A 17,599-nucleotide genomic window follows, 5' to 3' on the forward strand; every position below is an offset into this window, starting at 1 on the left:
GCTGCTGCTGGAGGGCTTCTAAACTATGGAGCCTACTCACTGGTGAGCAGAGAAGCTCAAGCAGCTTCGACGCTCGTTCTCTTTTCTGGCACAGAAAATGTTTTGCGCTGCGCAACTAGGACAGCTTACAGCTATCACTGTGAAATTCAGGCAATGAGGGCTTAACAGTGCTAAGGACTGTGCCATGGAAGAATAGCTTATTCTGAGGGCGAGTTGGCATTTTCTATACTGCATGATTTTGTAGCACGAAAATTCAGGAAAGGAAAAAAGAAACTGGCGAATAAAATTAGTAGTGCCTGTCTTTTTTTCAATGTTTTTATTTTTCTTTTCTTTCCCTGAATTTTTGCACTACTAAAACCATGTCAAATACTGTACCATGAGAAGACCTAGACAATAAGTACAGATAAAACACAAGGGTCTTTGGGGTTGTGCTTTCATGCACACTGTTACAAGGCCTTGTGGCATGCCTTGTAACAACATGATTGAAGCCTGTCATAGCCATACTTTTCACGACGTGCCATCAAACTGGACAGATATGCTAGCGGAAATTAGCAGACATTGGTAGCCAAACCCCCTCACCTGGTGTGTGTTCTTGTTGGCAAAGTCCTTGTGAGCCTTAACCCGCTTGCACTCGTTGAGGTAGTAGCCCTGGGTGATCTCCAAAAAGGCTGTCTCCAGCCTTGGTTGGCAACAAAAAACAGAGGGCAAGGCATTTTCGACATGTGTGGCCCATGTCAACAGCACGTGTCCTCCCACAAACTCATTTAGTGACAGTTAAATATAAATTTCAAATTCATCATCATCATCGCCGTCGTCATCGTTGTTGTTGTTGTTACTTTAAAGACATCTGTAGAACAGCTCCTGAAGCACTAGCCTGCTCTACAGAGAACAAATAACAATGCTCCAAATCTTCGTGTGAACAATGACAATGTTGTCCACAGTGACACACAACATTAAACTTGACGTTAAGCTTGCAATGCCTACTATGTACCGTGCCAAAGACTCAAGCTAAAGAGACACCAATGGCAAAAACTGAGTCAGCCTAAATTGATGGATTAATGTGATGACCAAGAAACATGTCATTGTTGCCAAGAGCTATGCTAACATAAGGGGAGGTGTGGGTCTGAGACTACAAATTTCAAAAGTTTTTATTCGCCAAGGTATGGCTCTGAAAACTTGCGCATGTACGTAATCATGCATTCTTATTTTTATTTTGGTTTATCTCCTTTGGTTTTAATTTTATGCAAGCTTCTATTTAATTACATAAAGATATCTGTTCCTTAGGTTTCGCTAACTAGGGTATCCATGGCTTTTATATGACTCAACGAATGTAGTAAGACCAACCTTATTGCTCTACCTTACTAAGAACACAAGTTGCAAGGTTTTGAAGTTTAAACTCGAAAGAATGCTTTTCTGTTGCTTAACTTTGAAGTCTCGCACCCCTTGTTCAAGGTAAGGCAAAGATAATAAGGTTGGTCTTACTGGTTTTGTAGAGTCACACAGAAGTCACTGACACCCTGTTTAGAGAAATTGGAGGAAGTGATTGTTTGCAAATCTTTGCAAAATATTATTTCAAGGGAGCATACATAAAATCAGAACCAAAGGAAATAAACAAAAATGGAATGCATATTCAGAACAAGCATGTAAGCATGTAATATTAATATGTATATGTACAAGTTCTCAGCACCATACTTCGACGAATAAAAATAGTTTTTCTAAAACTCACTCCCCCCCCACATCTTCACTTTTGAAACATACTAGTAACCAGCTCCCATGAATGTGCACTCCCAGTCAACAACAAGTTGTTAACAGAAATAAAGAATTATTAATATAAGGCACACTATTCTGGCCAGGTTTTTCTTTATATTTTTCAACTTTCCTGCAATGAAACCAAACTGGTGCCTTTTTTCCCACTGATCTGTCAACACTATTTGCCAGTTTAACAACAGCCTCCCTGTAACGCCCTCTGATTCAGCATGGGAAAGAGCATGACCTCCCACATGTGTACAAAAAAAAGGGTTCCTCACTTGCAGCAACAATCAGAGGTCAATAATATTGCACAGATTATATACATGCTCTTGCATGTGCAATTTCAATAACAGTAAGACTTCTAAAACCAATTTGTAGTCACGCTTTGGTCAAGAACACTCAAGAGGCTTTTAGGACATACCTTATCATGCTAGCTAGTCTTAAAGGCACGCTTACAAAATGAAATAAAGTAGAATCTTGGCAACACAATCATGCCTAATGAAAATTTTGGAATAATACCAATTTTACAAAAGTCCCGGCCCAAGTCTATCAGCTTACCATTGTACAAAATTTAAACTGCTACAAATCCCTTTTCACACAGCAGCGGGTGACACAAACAATGTAGCCGCCGTGCAATCCCCAGCGGAGGCGTTGAGAAGGCCCCAATGCACCAGTAGACACTGGCTGTTCGTTAGGCTGGCGAAGCGGCTGCGCTGATGTGCCAGTTGCATTCCTGTTGCCAAGGCGACGTTCGTCAATCCACCCAGACTTCACCAATGACTCCACCCCACATGTCCTGACCCCCCCCCCCCCTCCAAAAGAAGTTACTCAAGAACGTTTGCTTTCTGCAGTATTATGCAGCTTGTGGCCTGTTTTCAAACTTCCTCCAACTTTATCAGGAGGCAGCAACTACACGCAACAAAATCTTCTCATCAGCAGAATCAGCAGCATTCAATTCCAAGGGTAGCCTTATCTATTTATTCTATGCCTTCTGTCATCTTCGGTGCCCAATGGCAATTCAAAACTTTTCTACCTTTGCGCCCGTCAGATTGCACGATACAAAGTAGCTTCGCTGTCGCAAAGAAATGTAAACAGATTCCCTTATCTTGGGCAAATCATGTCCTTATCACCATCAAGCAGCACCTAGGAAACAGCAACAAAAGAAACTCGGGATAAACCGGCAGACCTTTAAATGTCTGCTTCATAACGCGCTAAGCTTACAGCTGCCAAAATGTGTGCGAAACAAGGATAACAGTGGTTCAAAGTCACATCAGCCAATAGGAGCACTTCCTGTACACACGAGACTACAGTAATGAATCACGGAGTTAGTCCCCCAGGTTTTCACGTTTGCTTTATTTTTTCACAGTGCTGTATTTCTGCATGTAGAAATATAGCTCTGTGGCTATCTGAATCTCCAATCTCGTGTTTAAGGCAATACCAATATGGCGGCGCTGTCAATGGAAAGTCGCGCTCGCGTGATCAGCAGTGTGGGGGTAGCACCTCCCAAAGCCCCAATTTCATGCCAATTTCAAGGACAACACTAAAGAAGTGTGCCTATCTCATTCTGCTGCGTATACCTTTCGAATATATCACCATGAAATAAAGGAAGGTCTTAAAGCGGCACAAAAAGAAATCATTAGAAAATTGATAATTTTGAGCATGTCGGTCAATTTATTGAAGTCTTTCCCCCTCAATTTCCACATTTTGTTGTTTACCATCACAAGAGATTTGTATCATTGAGATTCTGTGGTATACTACTAAGTTTAGGCTGTTGGTTATTCTTTCAGAACTACATAAGAATTTACAGAACATTGTTCATACATTCTAAATAAGAAAATGCCAGGAAAACATTAATCCAGAAAATGCATTATCAGAGTCCATACACACACAAAAGAGAGACATACAAATGTGAGTATAGTGTGTCAATGCATATTTATAGGCACCTGACATTCTTGAAGATGTTTTTCGCCAATGTCACACGAACAGCAGGTGGTAAGTCGGCTCTAAAGTGACGGGTTTCATTTCGTAAGCATTGCACATACAGAAATGGTTCATTACTCTCAAGCATAGGTCCAGCTGAATATCCAGATAGATCAGTGTTACCACAGCAGAATGGCTACTTCCAACGATCAAGGGTTGACAGGAAGATGAACAGTGGATGAACGAGGAAAGCCTTCGTTTGTAGTTAACACATCGAAAAGGGGGACCTGCCTTCATCAAAGCAATGAGTGGTCGAATGACTTCAACCAAAGAGCAGCCCACTGGACAAGTGGCTCACCTCAGGATAAAGCCAAACAGGTGGTCCGAGTAGGGCAGAACAAACAGGGCCTTTGGCGGGAGCTCACAGGCATTGCATAGGGCGTGTGCCCGCTCCGTGGCCAGCACATTGTCTCCTGGTGTGTTGCGTGTGCACATCGCAAAAAAGAGAGAACAAGACAACCAGGGAGAAGTGGTTCACCACACCGCTTGGCGACACAACATGCAACAGCTACTCAGGCAGCGAGTCAGTAAAATCATGTTTCGATTGATTGATTGATTGATTGATTGATTGATTGATTGATTGATTGATTTGAACCTCTCAAATCAACACCATGGCTACAAAAGACACTGTAACGGAAGGCTACGGATTAGTTTCAAGTTCCTAAGATTATTCAACCCTTCGCTATCGTGTGGCAGGCCCTTCTTGACAAGCAGAAGTATTGATTCCAGTCAAATGTTGGCAAGTACTCAACACGCGCATAATATCTTTTGACATTTTGGAACTGCTACAGGTTATTGCTCATAATGCAGTGGACACAGTGCTCCAGTCAGTTCATATTCACAGCACATGACCTAGTCAGCAGAGATAAGCTTGGGGTATGGTAGTTTAATAAAACTTGTTGTTGAGATAGTTGGCACATGGTTTATAGTACACTGAAAAGGAGGCAAAACATCAAGGATGCCCTTTCCTTGCGGCTATCTTTTCCTTCATGTTTTGCATCTTCTTCGGTGTATAGGGTATGGTACTATTGGCCCTGTTGATAGTGCTAGGTGTCACCTGTATAAGTACTGATTTGAGCATAGATTGCACCATGACATTACTTTGTTTGCAATAATTATTTCTGATAATTATTTTTCTTTTTCAACCTTACTATGAGATTGTGTCCACTCCATTGCGAACAAAAAGCCCCGTATGGGTTCCAACACATCAAATACGTTTTTGAATAGGTCAGTAACCTTAATTTTTCAACATTGTAACACGCTACCTGACAAGACAAGCTTCTGTCAAACTTTTACTAAAACTCCATCTCCAGGTAGCTCAAGCTTTTTCAGCTGTGAGCCCAGCATCCCAATTACTGTGCCACAGCAGTCCCGTAGAAGCAGCAGGTTAGCAGGAGCATGTTACCCAGCCTGTCATGCAACAAGACAGGCAATGAGACACACCACACCTTGTGCCTGCCTTGTAAAGGATTAGAGTCTCAGCATTTTTTATATTCCGAGTGAGTGTTTGTATCATACTGCTTTGTTCTTTCCTTGCTACTAGTTCTATAGTCGCACTGTTTTTGGCAGTAACAATAACTTTATAACCAACTAGTCCCAGCCTGTTTTACTGAAGTCTTGCAGACCTACTGCCAACCTATTGCTGGCATCTGTTGTGCCTCCAATGCCCTTTGCAAAGCTAAGTGGTTCGCCACTCGCTTGAGAAGACTGGCACCATCAAGAGATGTAAGAAAATTCACATCTGACACTTCCAGGCCTATTCAGGAAAACTATGGATAGATACAAAAGGCAATGCCACTCACCAACGGGTATGGAGAGGTTGTTCTGCACCAGGACCAAGGCCACCTTGGTGTTTCTGCCCTGTAGGCTAGCTCTGGTACAAACAAAAAAAGGGGGGGGAGAGAAGAAGCACCACACCAATAAATTTACATTTGTCAATCACAAAAACTTGTGATCAACGTTCCTTGGATGTTGGCATTTGTCCGAATACTGGCTAGCAATATGAATCTGCCCCCATGATTACAACTATAGAGTTTATTACAATCGCCTAGTGAAAAGACTTGCGCCATTGTACTGTTGAATGCATCAGGGCTTTGAATAGCCATCTGTCCCAGAGAACCAGGACATGTTCACGATACATCTGGCACTTAGCATTCTGTTTGTTAGATGGTTTAGCCTCCACTATAACGCATGTAAAAGCTATTTCTGGCTTATTGTTATGAAATAACTCTTTTTATTATTAGATACTATAAGCACTTGCACAACAGTATGCCATTGCAATGAACATGAATAGTACTCACAGTTCACTAAAGTAGGAAAAAAAACTTGAGAAGTCCACACTCACTGTTTGTCAAGCTTCAATTGTACATTAATTATCCCAACTAGACAGTAATCCTGCCAAAATATCTAGCTTCCATAACTACAAGAAGTACTAGGGGACTTTTTATGAAAATCTAATTCCAAGAAAGAAACTTTTTTTTGGGGGGGGGGATGGGGGGGGCAGAAGGGGACAGTGAGAACATCTTGAATGCGAGTGTCTGGAGACCAGTGTTCCTGCTGTGCCAATGTTTTGGTCTGTACTAGAACAGCACCTAGGATGGTGTTTCTGCTGCCTTATTATACAGGAATTCCTTCTTAAAACATCAGTACTAGCATTACAGTCTACAGTTCTACTGAATGTGAATTCTATCACCTGCACCACTACCTGTTCGCCTTGTGGAGAGGAGGAGGGCAGCGAGTGCTGCATGGTTGATTATCTAGACGGAGGTATGAGCACAACCTACGTTGGATGGCAACTCATTGCACTGTTACTGGCTTCATCTTCTATATGCATAAGTGCACTCCTTAATGTCCTCTACACCCATGTGCACCCCAACACCTCCTCCTATTCAAAAGCTGTGTTGCGATGAAAATGGAAACTCTGAAAGTATGCTATGTGCCACTGCGTGTAGGTGTGCAATTCCATCATTCTACAAGGCCTACAGTGCATGCAGTTCCTTCAGTGCTGTCAGGTGCCTGGTAGTTGCACATCAGCATGCCACATGCCATCACAACGCCTTCTGCCACAAAGCATGTGTGACATGATGGTGTTTGCTAAGCACAGTGCATAATGAGTGCGCAGACACAGTGCACAGTGCTGCCACCAAAGGCTTTGCAGTGTGAAGAGTTTAAACGGACACCAAAGACAAAAAGCAGGCACAACAATGCGTCCTTCCAAGATGATTATCCCCATTAATGTGATTAACATTTAAGTGGTGACGGATATGCAATTTGGTGATGGGAAATTTATTATTGGTAGAGAATTTAATGGTTATGTTTATGCTATGTAATTATGGAGTGTAAGCTGCATGTCTGGGCACACACACACCTTACTACGAAATTGCTGTGACCTCTTACTGTGAAATATAGCTCTAGAAGAATGCCTTATAAGTATAACCTGATTTAGTGTCTTTAGCTGGTTTAGTGTCTTTTAAAAGCTAGGCCAGGTGGTTTTATTTGTGGCATACGGCAATGTGTCCCATAGGCAATGGGACATAACCAAGCTTGTACCTTGCTTGTAATGTTTCTACCTTGTTCAATCGTCTGCTGTTTGCCAAGTTTTGGAATAAGTCTAAATGCAACGACCTTGTACAGTCGAAACCACTTATAACCACGCTGGCTTTAACAATATATCAGTTATACCAATGAGAAGCTGCTGCACCAACAACTTTTTCATGTTTTCAATGATGAAATAACCCACTTACTATGATGCCCCCAAGCCACATTATCAGTTACAACAAAGTCTGGCTGCTGGGTGTCCATGCCGAAAGGTAACGGAATGTGAAATCCTTCAAAAGAAAAATAAAAAAAATTCAAGCCCATTGCTCCCTCGGCCACCATCCCAACAGCTGCTGCACACTTATGTGATATAACCTGTTTTCCAGGCCCAACAGCCACATGGGCCTCTTCTGTTGGCCTTCCACTCCTCCAAACATGAATGGGCTGCACCCGTAGCTCTGTACTGCGTCCTCGTCCGAAACAAGAATTGACTGCACCAACTGCACTGACAGCACTTCTCCCTGATTGCTCGCTAACCCCTCATTCTGAGCAGGTCTGCCAACGGGTTAAATTGTTCGTGCTCGTCTTTGTTGGCTGCGTAAAAGTGCTTCCTGGTCACGTGGTTTTCTCCACCTCATTTGACTTGCTGCCAGAACGGAAGATGGCTGATCTGCCCACTGATCATCACCAATGCGTGACATTGCTGGTGAAATGAAAGTGCATTGCTACATATTTGGAAATGAAATGCCCTATCGTAAAGGACTACAAACATGGTAAAAAGAGTGTGTGGCTTGGTGAAGAAGTACAGACTATTGCAACCGACAGTATTGACACATCTGCTCGGCAGACAAGTTCAACAAAGATAACTGCTCGGCAGACAACAGATGCAACTGCGTTTGACAAGGTGACTATAAGGAGGTCGAAGAGGCCCTCTACGAGTGGTTTCTCGGTGCACGTGCCATGAACTTGCCCATCACTGGGCCAATAATGGCCACAAAGGCAAAGTAGTTTGCCTTACACATCAACAAAGTGGCCTTCCAGCCATGTGGCGGCAGGGTATAGCGCTTCAAAGAGAGGCATGGCATCGTTTACAAAGCCATCACTGACGAGGGAGCTTCGCTTGACATGGAGGTGAAACAGAAGTGGGTGGAGGATATGCTCCCTGCATCCTCGACAACTACACTGACACCGACGTAGGTAATGGCAATGAAACAGGACTGTTCTTCCAGATGTTGCCGTCTAAGATACATGCACTCAAAGGGGACACATGTAAGGGCTGCAAAAACAGCAAGCCGTGCCTCACTATGTTTTTGTGCGCCAGCATGCACAGGAGCGACAAATGCCCCGATTATGTCATTTGCAAATCGAAAAATCCCTGCCGCTTCTGCGGTGCTACCAGGATACCAGTAAGCTAACGTCTTAACTGCAAAGCACAGATGACGCAAGAACTTTTTCGTGAGTGGCGGCTCTTTGAGTTCAATCAACGTATTGGCTGTTCTAAGGGGACGAAGGCGCTCATCTGAGATAATTGTAGTGCCCACCACTCCATGACTAAGCTCTCAAGCATGGAAGTTTTTTTTCCTGCTGCCGAACATGATGGCAGGTTTGCAGCCCATGGACGCCGGTATGATTGCCAATTTTAAGGTATGTATCATCACCACGTCCCGAACAAGTTAGTCTTGTCGATGAACATGGACACAAGGAAAAGCAGGAAGCAACCAGACTGGAAGATCAATCTATTGATGGCCGTGCAGTTTATCTTTGGTGCGTGGTCCGAAGAAAGTGCTACGGTATGGAACTGCCTTAGGAAAGTGTGCTTTGTCCGAGGCAGCAGTCACTTATACGAAGCCTGCAAAGCTCCCACCGACGAGGTGATGCCTGAACTTTGGTCGCAGTCAACAGGGATGCTTCAGGACTTGAAGAGTTTCTATGTGTGGATGACACATTAGAAACACCAGAACTTTGAACCAATCGCGCAATCGTTGTGAACGCACTTGCTTCGGATAGTGACAGGAACGATGGCAGTGATGACGAGGCTGCTTTAACGTTGTCCTCAAAGGATGCCCTGCAGATGATTCTTGCAAGAGACCTTCTGCTGCACTACGTGGAGCACCTGGATGCCTTGGAGAAGAATGTCAGCAAGCTTCGCGTGAAGCAAGCAAGGCTGACGAACATGAGGTTTTCTCGTGCAAGCCAGTGAGAAGTATGTGGCGAGATGCATGTGGTGATCTCGCCTCAGCATTTATTCTGAATTTCTTAAGCTGACAGGCTGCCATGGTAACCTTCTTGCATTTTTTAAAAGGCCCCTTTACCAAAGCCATGTCTCAATGTAGCTTGCATGTCACTTGCTGCCCGTGACACTCTTTGCGGTTGTTATAGCAGTGCCGTTCTTAAATGTCAGCAGCCACGGCTTGTTACATGCGATCGGAGCAAACAGGAAGCCGAGTTAAACAGTTAGAGTCAACACAATCAGCAGTCGGATGGAGGAAGGTGGTGGGGAGGGGCACTGGCCTCCCTGCTGTTATAGTTTTCTCACAACAGCTCTGTCATCCCCCTATATTGCTTTTTTTTTTCCATGCAACCCAGTAATAACAATTATCAGTTATAACAATGGAATTTGCATGGCACATGAATGTTGTTATAATTGGATTCGACTGTATACGCACTGCCCACATTTCACATATAATGCTCATTGTTGTACATGAGCACATGTATTTCTGAACAACAAAAAAAGTGTTTCTTTATGCTGGCATTCGACAAGTCTTGGACGAAATTAGTAAAGAAATTGGAAACTTGCAACGCACCACCGGCATGATACCACAAGAGCTCCCACGCAACCTTCAGGAAATGCTGATAAGCCGGGCAATCTCTGAGAACATGAGAGCATATTATGTAATGACCCACTTCGCTTTCAATTCTTATCATTCATTTCATCGAGGGCCAATCCTAGCAATAAAGCAGCAACACAGTTTCATTTGAATCAATGACAAGGGGCAAAAAGAAACAAAAAGATCAAATGAAAAACAAGATGGATCGGTGGAAATTACAATCTCAGAATGTAAAAAATTATTTGACTGCACATGTGAAGCAGTTTATCATGGCCACAGTTAAACCACGAAACACTGTGGTTAGTTGAGCCGCACGCTAGCACTGTTTGCACTTCACACAACGATTAACCAAAACCAGGCACGCTCTGTGTACAGAGTGTGGGAGTCAGCGGTGTTGGTAGAGTGCGGGCATGGCTGCCAATACAGCAGTGCAGCCACTTTGGTGACAGATAAAGTGGGCAACAGATCGCATAAGTTTTGAAATGATGCATCAGACGAGTTATTAGCACTGTCATGCAAACCAGTGGCTAACTGGCATAAAAATATCGGCAGATTTTCACTACGAGCTGAACAACAGTTCGTTATACAAACTTATAGTAAATTATCGCTCTATTAGAACAACATCTTGAGTACATGGTTTTCTATGGGAACTGTAAGGGAAATTACATTTGCGTTATTACATCAATTGGTTCTTTACAACCTGTTTTGTTATAAGGAGTTCTGATAACTTATTGCTCATATCCTCCAACTTTCAACGCATTGAAGAAAAAGGTGGGTATATTGTTACGGGTAGAAGAGCAAGGATGCCTACAGCAAAGATGCATACGGGAAAACAAAATAGCATTAAATATATATTAACTGCACAAACATAGCCCTTTGATGCTTGTACAAGGGAACAGATCACCTTGTGTCTAAAGTCTTCCTGTTCAAGCATTGCTCAGGAAAAGTAAAATCTCAAAGCTAACAAGCATTTTTTACAGGAGAAATATAATGGGATGTACACATCTCACCATCAGCCGAGGTCATTTTCATCAAGGATGCTACATGGCCTTGTTGCTCACTTCTGGCTCCTTCCTCATCACAGCCCGTAAAACGATCAGGAGCAGCTGTGCACATTGTGCTAATACACTACAGCACAGCACAAGCAGCACGTGCATGATACAGTTGCACTTACTGTGCATCCTTTGTGCCAGCAATGCCTTTCAGGACTTCCCAATATCACAGTAGCCTCAGAAAATTGATGCGGAAAACAGTGCAGTGAAATCCCGAGCAAGCAAAAGCTAATCTTGGGCTAGAGCTAATCGAAGAATGGTTGGGTAAGGGGCCCTTGTTTGGACGTGGGCAAATTTGAAGTTGATGGCAGAACAGTCGTGACAAAAAAAAACGAAAAAACAGCACAGCCATCTATTCACTCAAAAGCTTTATCTAACATGCATTTGCTGCCTTACTCTGAGTCATTGCTCTGAAATCCATCAAATGACTCCGCTGGGATCGACCCAAAATTAGGCTCCTGCACTCAGCCTGAAGAGGCCCGCAATCTTCTGGTTCACCACCAACAGCAGAGTACAAATCTCTCATTTCATTAGTGCCACTCAACAACCTCAAAACTTTACTTTCTGTTTTTTCACTGTACACATGAATACGTGCTAGATGGATGTCACATCGCATGACGCTGGTAACGTCAAAGCACTGCACACCAAATCCACATCGGTGACCGACACTTCTCACAACTGACGCATCTGATGAAAATGGCAGCTGGCTAAAGCCATACAAAAAGACACCTGGCTATCGTGGGCTTCTTCCTTCACCACGCCTCCCACAATGAGGGAGAAGAAGGAGAATAAGCCAGTGCATATAGAAGAGTAAAGGAACTCAAAGTGAGGTGACGGAAGGAGGGTTAGTGTTCAGCTGTGACAGATAGGGAACAGGTAGAGGTACTACTGTTGGTTCTTCCTAGAAGTAGAGGTGACCCAAATGGAAAAGGGTCTACACATGTATACAGGTGCTATCAATATTGCTACGGAACAGTATTTGCGAGTACGAAGAGGCAAGCAGTGTCAAGACGATGACGACGATTAGAGGCTAGCACAGGCTGTTGCCTCTTGGCCAAATGCGGCGCATTTCCTTGTAAATATACTTGTACATAGCTTTTCATCTACATCTTCTTACGTAACATATCTGGTGGAGGTGGACGTTCCCTGTACCTTGTCACGGAGCTTCGCAGTAGACGGTACGTCGAACCTTCCTTCATGGCTCCTGGCGATGACAACTCGACTCAGCCACCTCCGACACCTGCTGCCACTTAGACGACCTACATCGCTCTCCCCGCTCCCCGTGATCCTGGCGTATCCTCGGGCAAAGATGGGGAAGACGTCAAGGACTGGATTAGCCTTTACGAACAGCCAGCCGCAATAACCATCACGCTCGCCAACGTAGTCTTTTACCTCGGTGGCGCAGCTCAATTTTGGTTTCGGACACACGAAGATGAGCTAACCAGTTGGGATTCGCTTAAGCAAAAGCTCAGAGACTTGCTCGACAACGCCTACGGCTACCAACTTGAAAGCACAGAAGGCGTTATCAGGCTGTGTGCAGACGTCCACAGAGCCCTATGTCAGGTACATTCAGGACATCTTGGCTCTGTGCTGCAAAGTTGACGCACACATGACTGAGTCAGAAAGGGTTTCCCACATCCTCAAAGGCATTGCTGATGAAGCCTGTGACGTACGAATTTGCTTCTGTGAGTTCAACCTCGTTCTCTACTCTGGCATCTAGTGATGTCGTGCACGTCAATAGGCTCAATGCCTACTACACTGCTTCCGAGTCCGGCCTTTAATCGCTCCGGGATGGCGCTTTTGCCGCTGGGGGTAGTGCTACGGAACAGTATTTGCGATGGCGAAGAGGCGAGCAGTGTGAAGACAACGATGACGACGATTAGAGGCTAGCGCGGGCTGTTGCCTCTTGGCCAAGTGCGGCGTATTTCCTTGAAAATATACTTGTATATAGCATTTCGTCTGCGTCTTCCTACGTAACAACATGGTGGGCCCAGTTTCCTCAGAAAGCAGGAACTACTAAGAACTACTATGGGGACACTTAAAAGTTAAGCAATAAAAAATAACTACATTAGAGCTTTGTTCATATGTCTGAGAAAAACAATTTGAGAAAAAAATGTGCTAAATGAGAAAACACACAATCCCAGGCCACTAAAAAATTTGCAGACTCAACTGCAATTATCGTGTACGCAATGCAAAACATTGCGCTAATCGCTGCAGCACAATACATGCGCGGAGCTGGTGGAGCCCAATATGATCATTGTCGTTTTTGTGGCTTCGGCAAGCTTATGTTAGCATGTCTTGAATTCAGCCTCGTGGCCCACTTGACTCAAATCGTGGCACAAGAAGGCAACGCTGCACATCGATCTGGTGGGGCCCAAGCAACCGGAGCAACCACTGTCATTTTCCTGTTCCGTAGTTTATAAAACCGCAACAAGAAACCTAAATGAAATTGAACTCTTGGACAACGCTGGAATACTATGCCACCAGAACGAAACATGGTGCTCACTTCGCACCACCTGCAGTAAGGAACGGCACCGCATTTGGGTTATAACCTATTAAAAGCGTGCAGTACGCTTCCAATGGCACTACGCTCAACGTATTGTGAAACAGATAGGTGAAGATGCTTATAGCGGAAAGGTTGGCAGCAATAGCTGTGAATGTGACGTGTGATGACCCAGGAGGAGATTTGCTTGTACCAGAATAGGAAACCAAATGTGCCCAGGCGTTTTTACATGAGACAGGCGGTGAGTATTGTGGGGAAGCTGCTGCGACAGGCAGTGACTGTTTTCAATCACATGTGCGTCGGGCCTTTTCTTGTTAACATGGGATCTAGCGGCCTGAAAACATATCATACAATCACAGTCTGCCAATGTATTAAACGTTGGTCCCAAAACATTGCGTTTTCTAGGAACGTATAAACTGGTAACATTCTTCGTTCTTTGCACGGTCCTTAACCTGTTGTCAAGCTTCTTTGTCAAGCTCCTAGTTTCTGCCCCATATGTTACCCACGGTAGAATGCACTGATTGTACCCCTTTCTTTTCAGTGATAGTGGTAGGCTTCCAGTCACGATCTGACAATGTCTTCCATATGCACTACAACCAATTTTTATTCTTCTGTAAATTTGCATCTCATGATCAGGGTAACGTGTGAGTAATTGACCTAGGTAAATGTACTTCTTCACAGACTCTAGAGCCTGACTGATGACCTCGAACTCTTGTTCCCTAGCTAGGCTATTGAGCATTATCTTTGTCTTCTGCATATTGATCTTCAACCCCACTCTTACACTTTCTCTGTTAAGGGGGGAAGTGGGTCTTAAAAATTTTTTTCTTATTTATGGATGAATCTTTATTAAACTCCACTGTCTGGGGTAATTTTTCGTGCTGATTTCAGATCTGTAATTAGATTTTCGATAGCTGTAGCAGTTCTAAAAATATTGAGGTCTGAAGTCAAATTAATTTCAAACTCGTTACGGGGCTTTTTGATGATTCCGTCTTGCTAAACCAAAAACTAAATGCATGACACCATTGCTAAAGACCTACTGTAGGGGGTGATGCTATTTTTATTCATTTGGAAGCATTTTGCAGACAAGAAAACAATCTTGCACTTATTATGACATTTTTTTTCTAATTAGCAGCGAGTACTATACCTGAATGTAATTTTCAAGACGGTGAAAGAGTAATGAAAATAGCATCACCCCACGGTTCATTTCAATACGAATAAAATGATACCACCCTTGTCATTTTTGGCCAAAGACAACCTAGAAAAAACACCCGTAAGGCGGAGTACAGTGTGCAAAAACATCGAACTGAAATAAACGCATTTGAAGTTTCAAACAAATGTAGCTTTTGCTGAAGTGAATCTACAGCAATACAAATGGCGCCATTTTGAAGCTCTATGTTTTGTAAGAATGGCCATACTAAATGTGTGACTGCACACTATCAAAATAATAGCACACTGGCCACTGAACTAGCACAAGAAACTTTATTAGGCACCATGCTCTACAAAGAGCATAGTGCCTGGGTTTCAAACCGAAGTGTAGAACTCTGTGTGGGCATGAATATAGTTCCAGTGTTGTACATACAGGCTCTCTGATTGATAGCAGTCTCCGTTACAATCAGTGAGGCATTTTTTCATTTGGTATAATTGACCATGTTACTGAATGAAGGCTCTGAGTGTAAGCCTTCCAAGTCATCTTCACCTGACAGTGGCTGTGGAACTTAGGATCAGAGAGCCAGTGATAGATATGCAGCTGCTAGGTGCTTTCCAGAATTTTACTTTTGTATGATGCCTCGATCACTTCTGCAGCCAGGTGTGTGCCAGCCCAAGGGGCCTAGTGAACAGAGCTCATGATGAGGTTCTCTTTATGAAGGGGTGGCATGATAGATATTGTTACGAGCTATCGTGACAATATGATAATAGAGTGAACGCGCAATGTGCTCGGTTGCGAGTCCAAAGTGCCGATGTGCGAAATGCACAGCCGCAGATACAAGGAGCCGACGCGCGATGTGCATAGTCGCGCAGTCCGAGGTGCCGACGCGCGAAATGCCTAGTCGCGGGCCCGAGGAGTCGACCCTCGATGCGCTTATTCGGGCAGTCCGAGGTGCCGACGCGCGAAATGCCTAACCGCGGGCTCGAGGAGTCGACACTCGATGCGCTTATTCGCGCAGTCGGAGGCGCCGATGCACAAAAGGCTTAGGTGAGGGTCCGAGAAATCCGCGCGCGATGTGCATGATAGCCGAGTCGGAGACTCCCTATGCGCGAAATGTTTAGCCGCGTTTCCGAGGATTGCGTGCTCGATACGAATTTGTCACGAATTCGAAACGCCGAGTGCTGAAAGGCTTAGCCGCATGTCCGAGGATTCCGCGCGTGAATGTTGGTTGCGAAGTCCGCGTCGCCGATGCTCGGAATGCTTAGCCGCGAGTCTGAAACGTCCACAAGTGCAGGGATCGGCCACGCTACTGCGATGTCCGCGTAGCGCCCGTTTTGACACGTCGAGATTACGGCGAGTGGAGACATCAAACTCGCGAGGTGCAAAGAGCCGAGCAGACGACGCGAGCGCCGGACCAATGGCGAACCGCGCTGGAGTCACGTGGCAGGCGCGGCCAATCGCAGACTCCGGCACGACCTTCAATCATTTGCTTTTTGTGCGCTTGTTTCTGTATGGAGGAGATCGCTGAAGCGGCAAATTTGAAGACGGAGAAATGCGCTTTCCAACGAGACCAAGATGGCGGCGCTCGGTCGCGCCGTTCCGGAGATATCGTGGCGTGAAAAACGCTGTTCTTTCTTGATTTCCGCGAGATTTTTCGCCACCTTGACTGATAAAACGAATTTTTTAGAGCACTTCTAAGTGGTTTACAGTGATGATATTTGGGTATCAGATAGAAAAGGGGTTATAGAAACTGAAAATGTGATTTTCAAAAAATCGATTTTTTGGCTATTTTTCGCGATTTAAAACCCGCGTCCCCCCTTAAGGTCCTCAATCATTTGTTGTAACTCGTCCCCAGTGTTGCTGAACGGGACAACGTCATCTGCAAGCTGAAGGCTCTTGAGATATTCGCCGTTGATCCTCATTCCTCAGCCTTCCCAGTTTAATAGCTTGAACACTTCTTCCAAGCATGCAGTGAATAGCATTGGAGAGATTGTGTCTCCATGCCTGACCCCTTTCATTATAGGTATCTTTCTAGTTCTGGAAAATTAAGGTAGCAGCGGAATGCCTGTAGATATTTTCGAAGATATTTACGTAAGCACCCTGTACTCCTTGATTATGTAATGTCTCTATGAATGCTAGTATCTCTACTGAATCAAATGCCTTTTCATAATCTATAACAGCCATATAGAGAGGCTGATTCTATTCTGCGGATTTTTCGATTACCTGATTAATGACATGGATGTGATCCAATGTAGAGTACTCCTTCCTGAAGCCAGCCTATTCTCTTGGTTGACTGAAGTCCAGTGTTGCCCTTATTCTATAGGAAATTATCTGGGTGAATATTTTATACAATACTGAAAGTAAGCCAATGGGCCTATTATTTTTCAATTCTTTAACGTCTACCTTTTTGTGGATTAGTATAACATTGGCATTCTTCCAGTTCTCTGGAACCCTTGAAGTCACGAGACATTTCATATAATGAGCTGTAAGCTTTTCAAGCATACTATCTCCTCCATCTTTCAGTAAACCGACTGTTAAAAAATATGTTAGGCGCAACGTTAAGCGACAGGAAGAGAGTAGTATCGATACCCGATATTGAAATTGTCATTAAGAGAAAAAAGTGGAGCTGGGCAGGTCATGTAATGTATAGGTTAGATAACCAGTGGACCATTAGGGTTACAGAATGGGTGCCAAGAGAGGGGAAGCGCAGTCGAGGACTGCAGAAGACTAGGTGGGGCGATGAAATTAGGAAATGCACAAGCGCCAGTTGGAACCTGTTGGTGCAGGATAGGGGTATATGGAG

The 17,599-nt window shown here is 44.2% G+C and overlaps 1 protein-coding gene across 2 annotated transcripts in view; it reads right to left on the reverse strand.

Annotated features, from left to right (window-relative positions):
- gry (trafficking protein particle complex subunit 11 gry) overlaps window positions 1–17,599 on the reverse strand; it is a 158,247-nt gene that overhangs the window by 133,900 nt on the left and 6,748 nt on the right. For both annotated transcript variants that reach the window (XR_010567779.2, XM_065445339.2), the window contains exons 3-5: window positions 5,532–5,602; window positions 4,028–4,142; window positions 580–679 (exon numbers count right to left, since the gene is read on the reverse strand). Coding sequence is in view for 1 of the 2 variants with exons in the window: in XM_065445339.2 (XP_065301411.2) it covers window positions 580–679; window positions 4,028–4,142; window positions 5,532–5,602 (286 nt within the window). In the remaining variant the exon portion in view is untranslated. The remainder of the gene's footprint in view (window positions 1–579; window positions 680–4,027; window positions 4,143–5,531; window positions 5,603–17,599) is intronic.

The sequence above is a fragment of the Dermacentor albipictus genome, chromosome 2 (assembly GCF_038994185.2).
Source record: "Dermacentor albipictus isolate Rhodes 1998 colony chromosome 2, USDA_Dalb.pri_finalv2, whole genome shotgun sequence".
NCBI classification, from domain to species: domain Eukaryota; kingdom Metazoa; phylum Arthropoda; class Arachnida; order Ixodida; family Ixodidae; genus Dermacentor; species Dermacentor albipictus.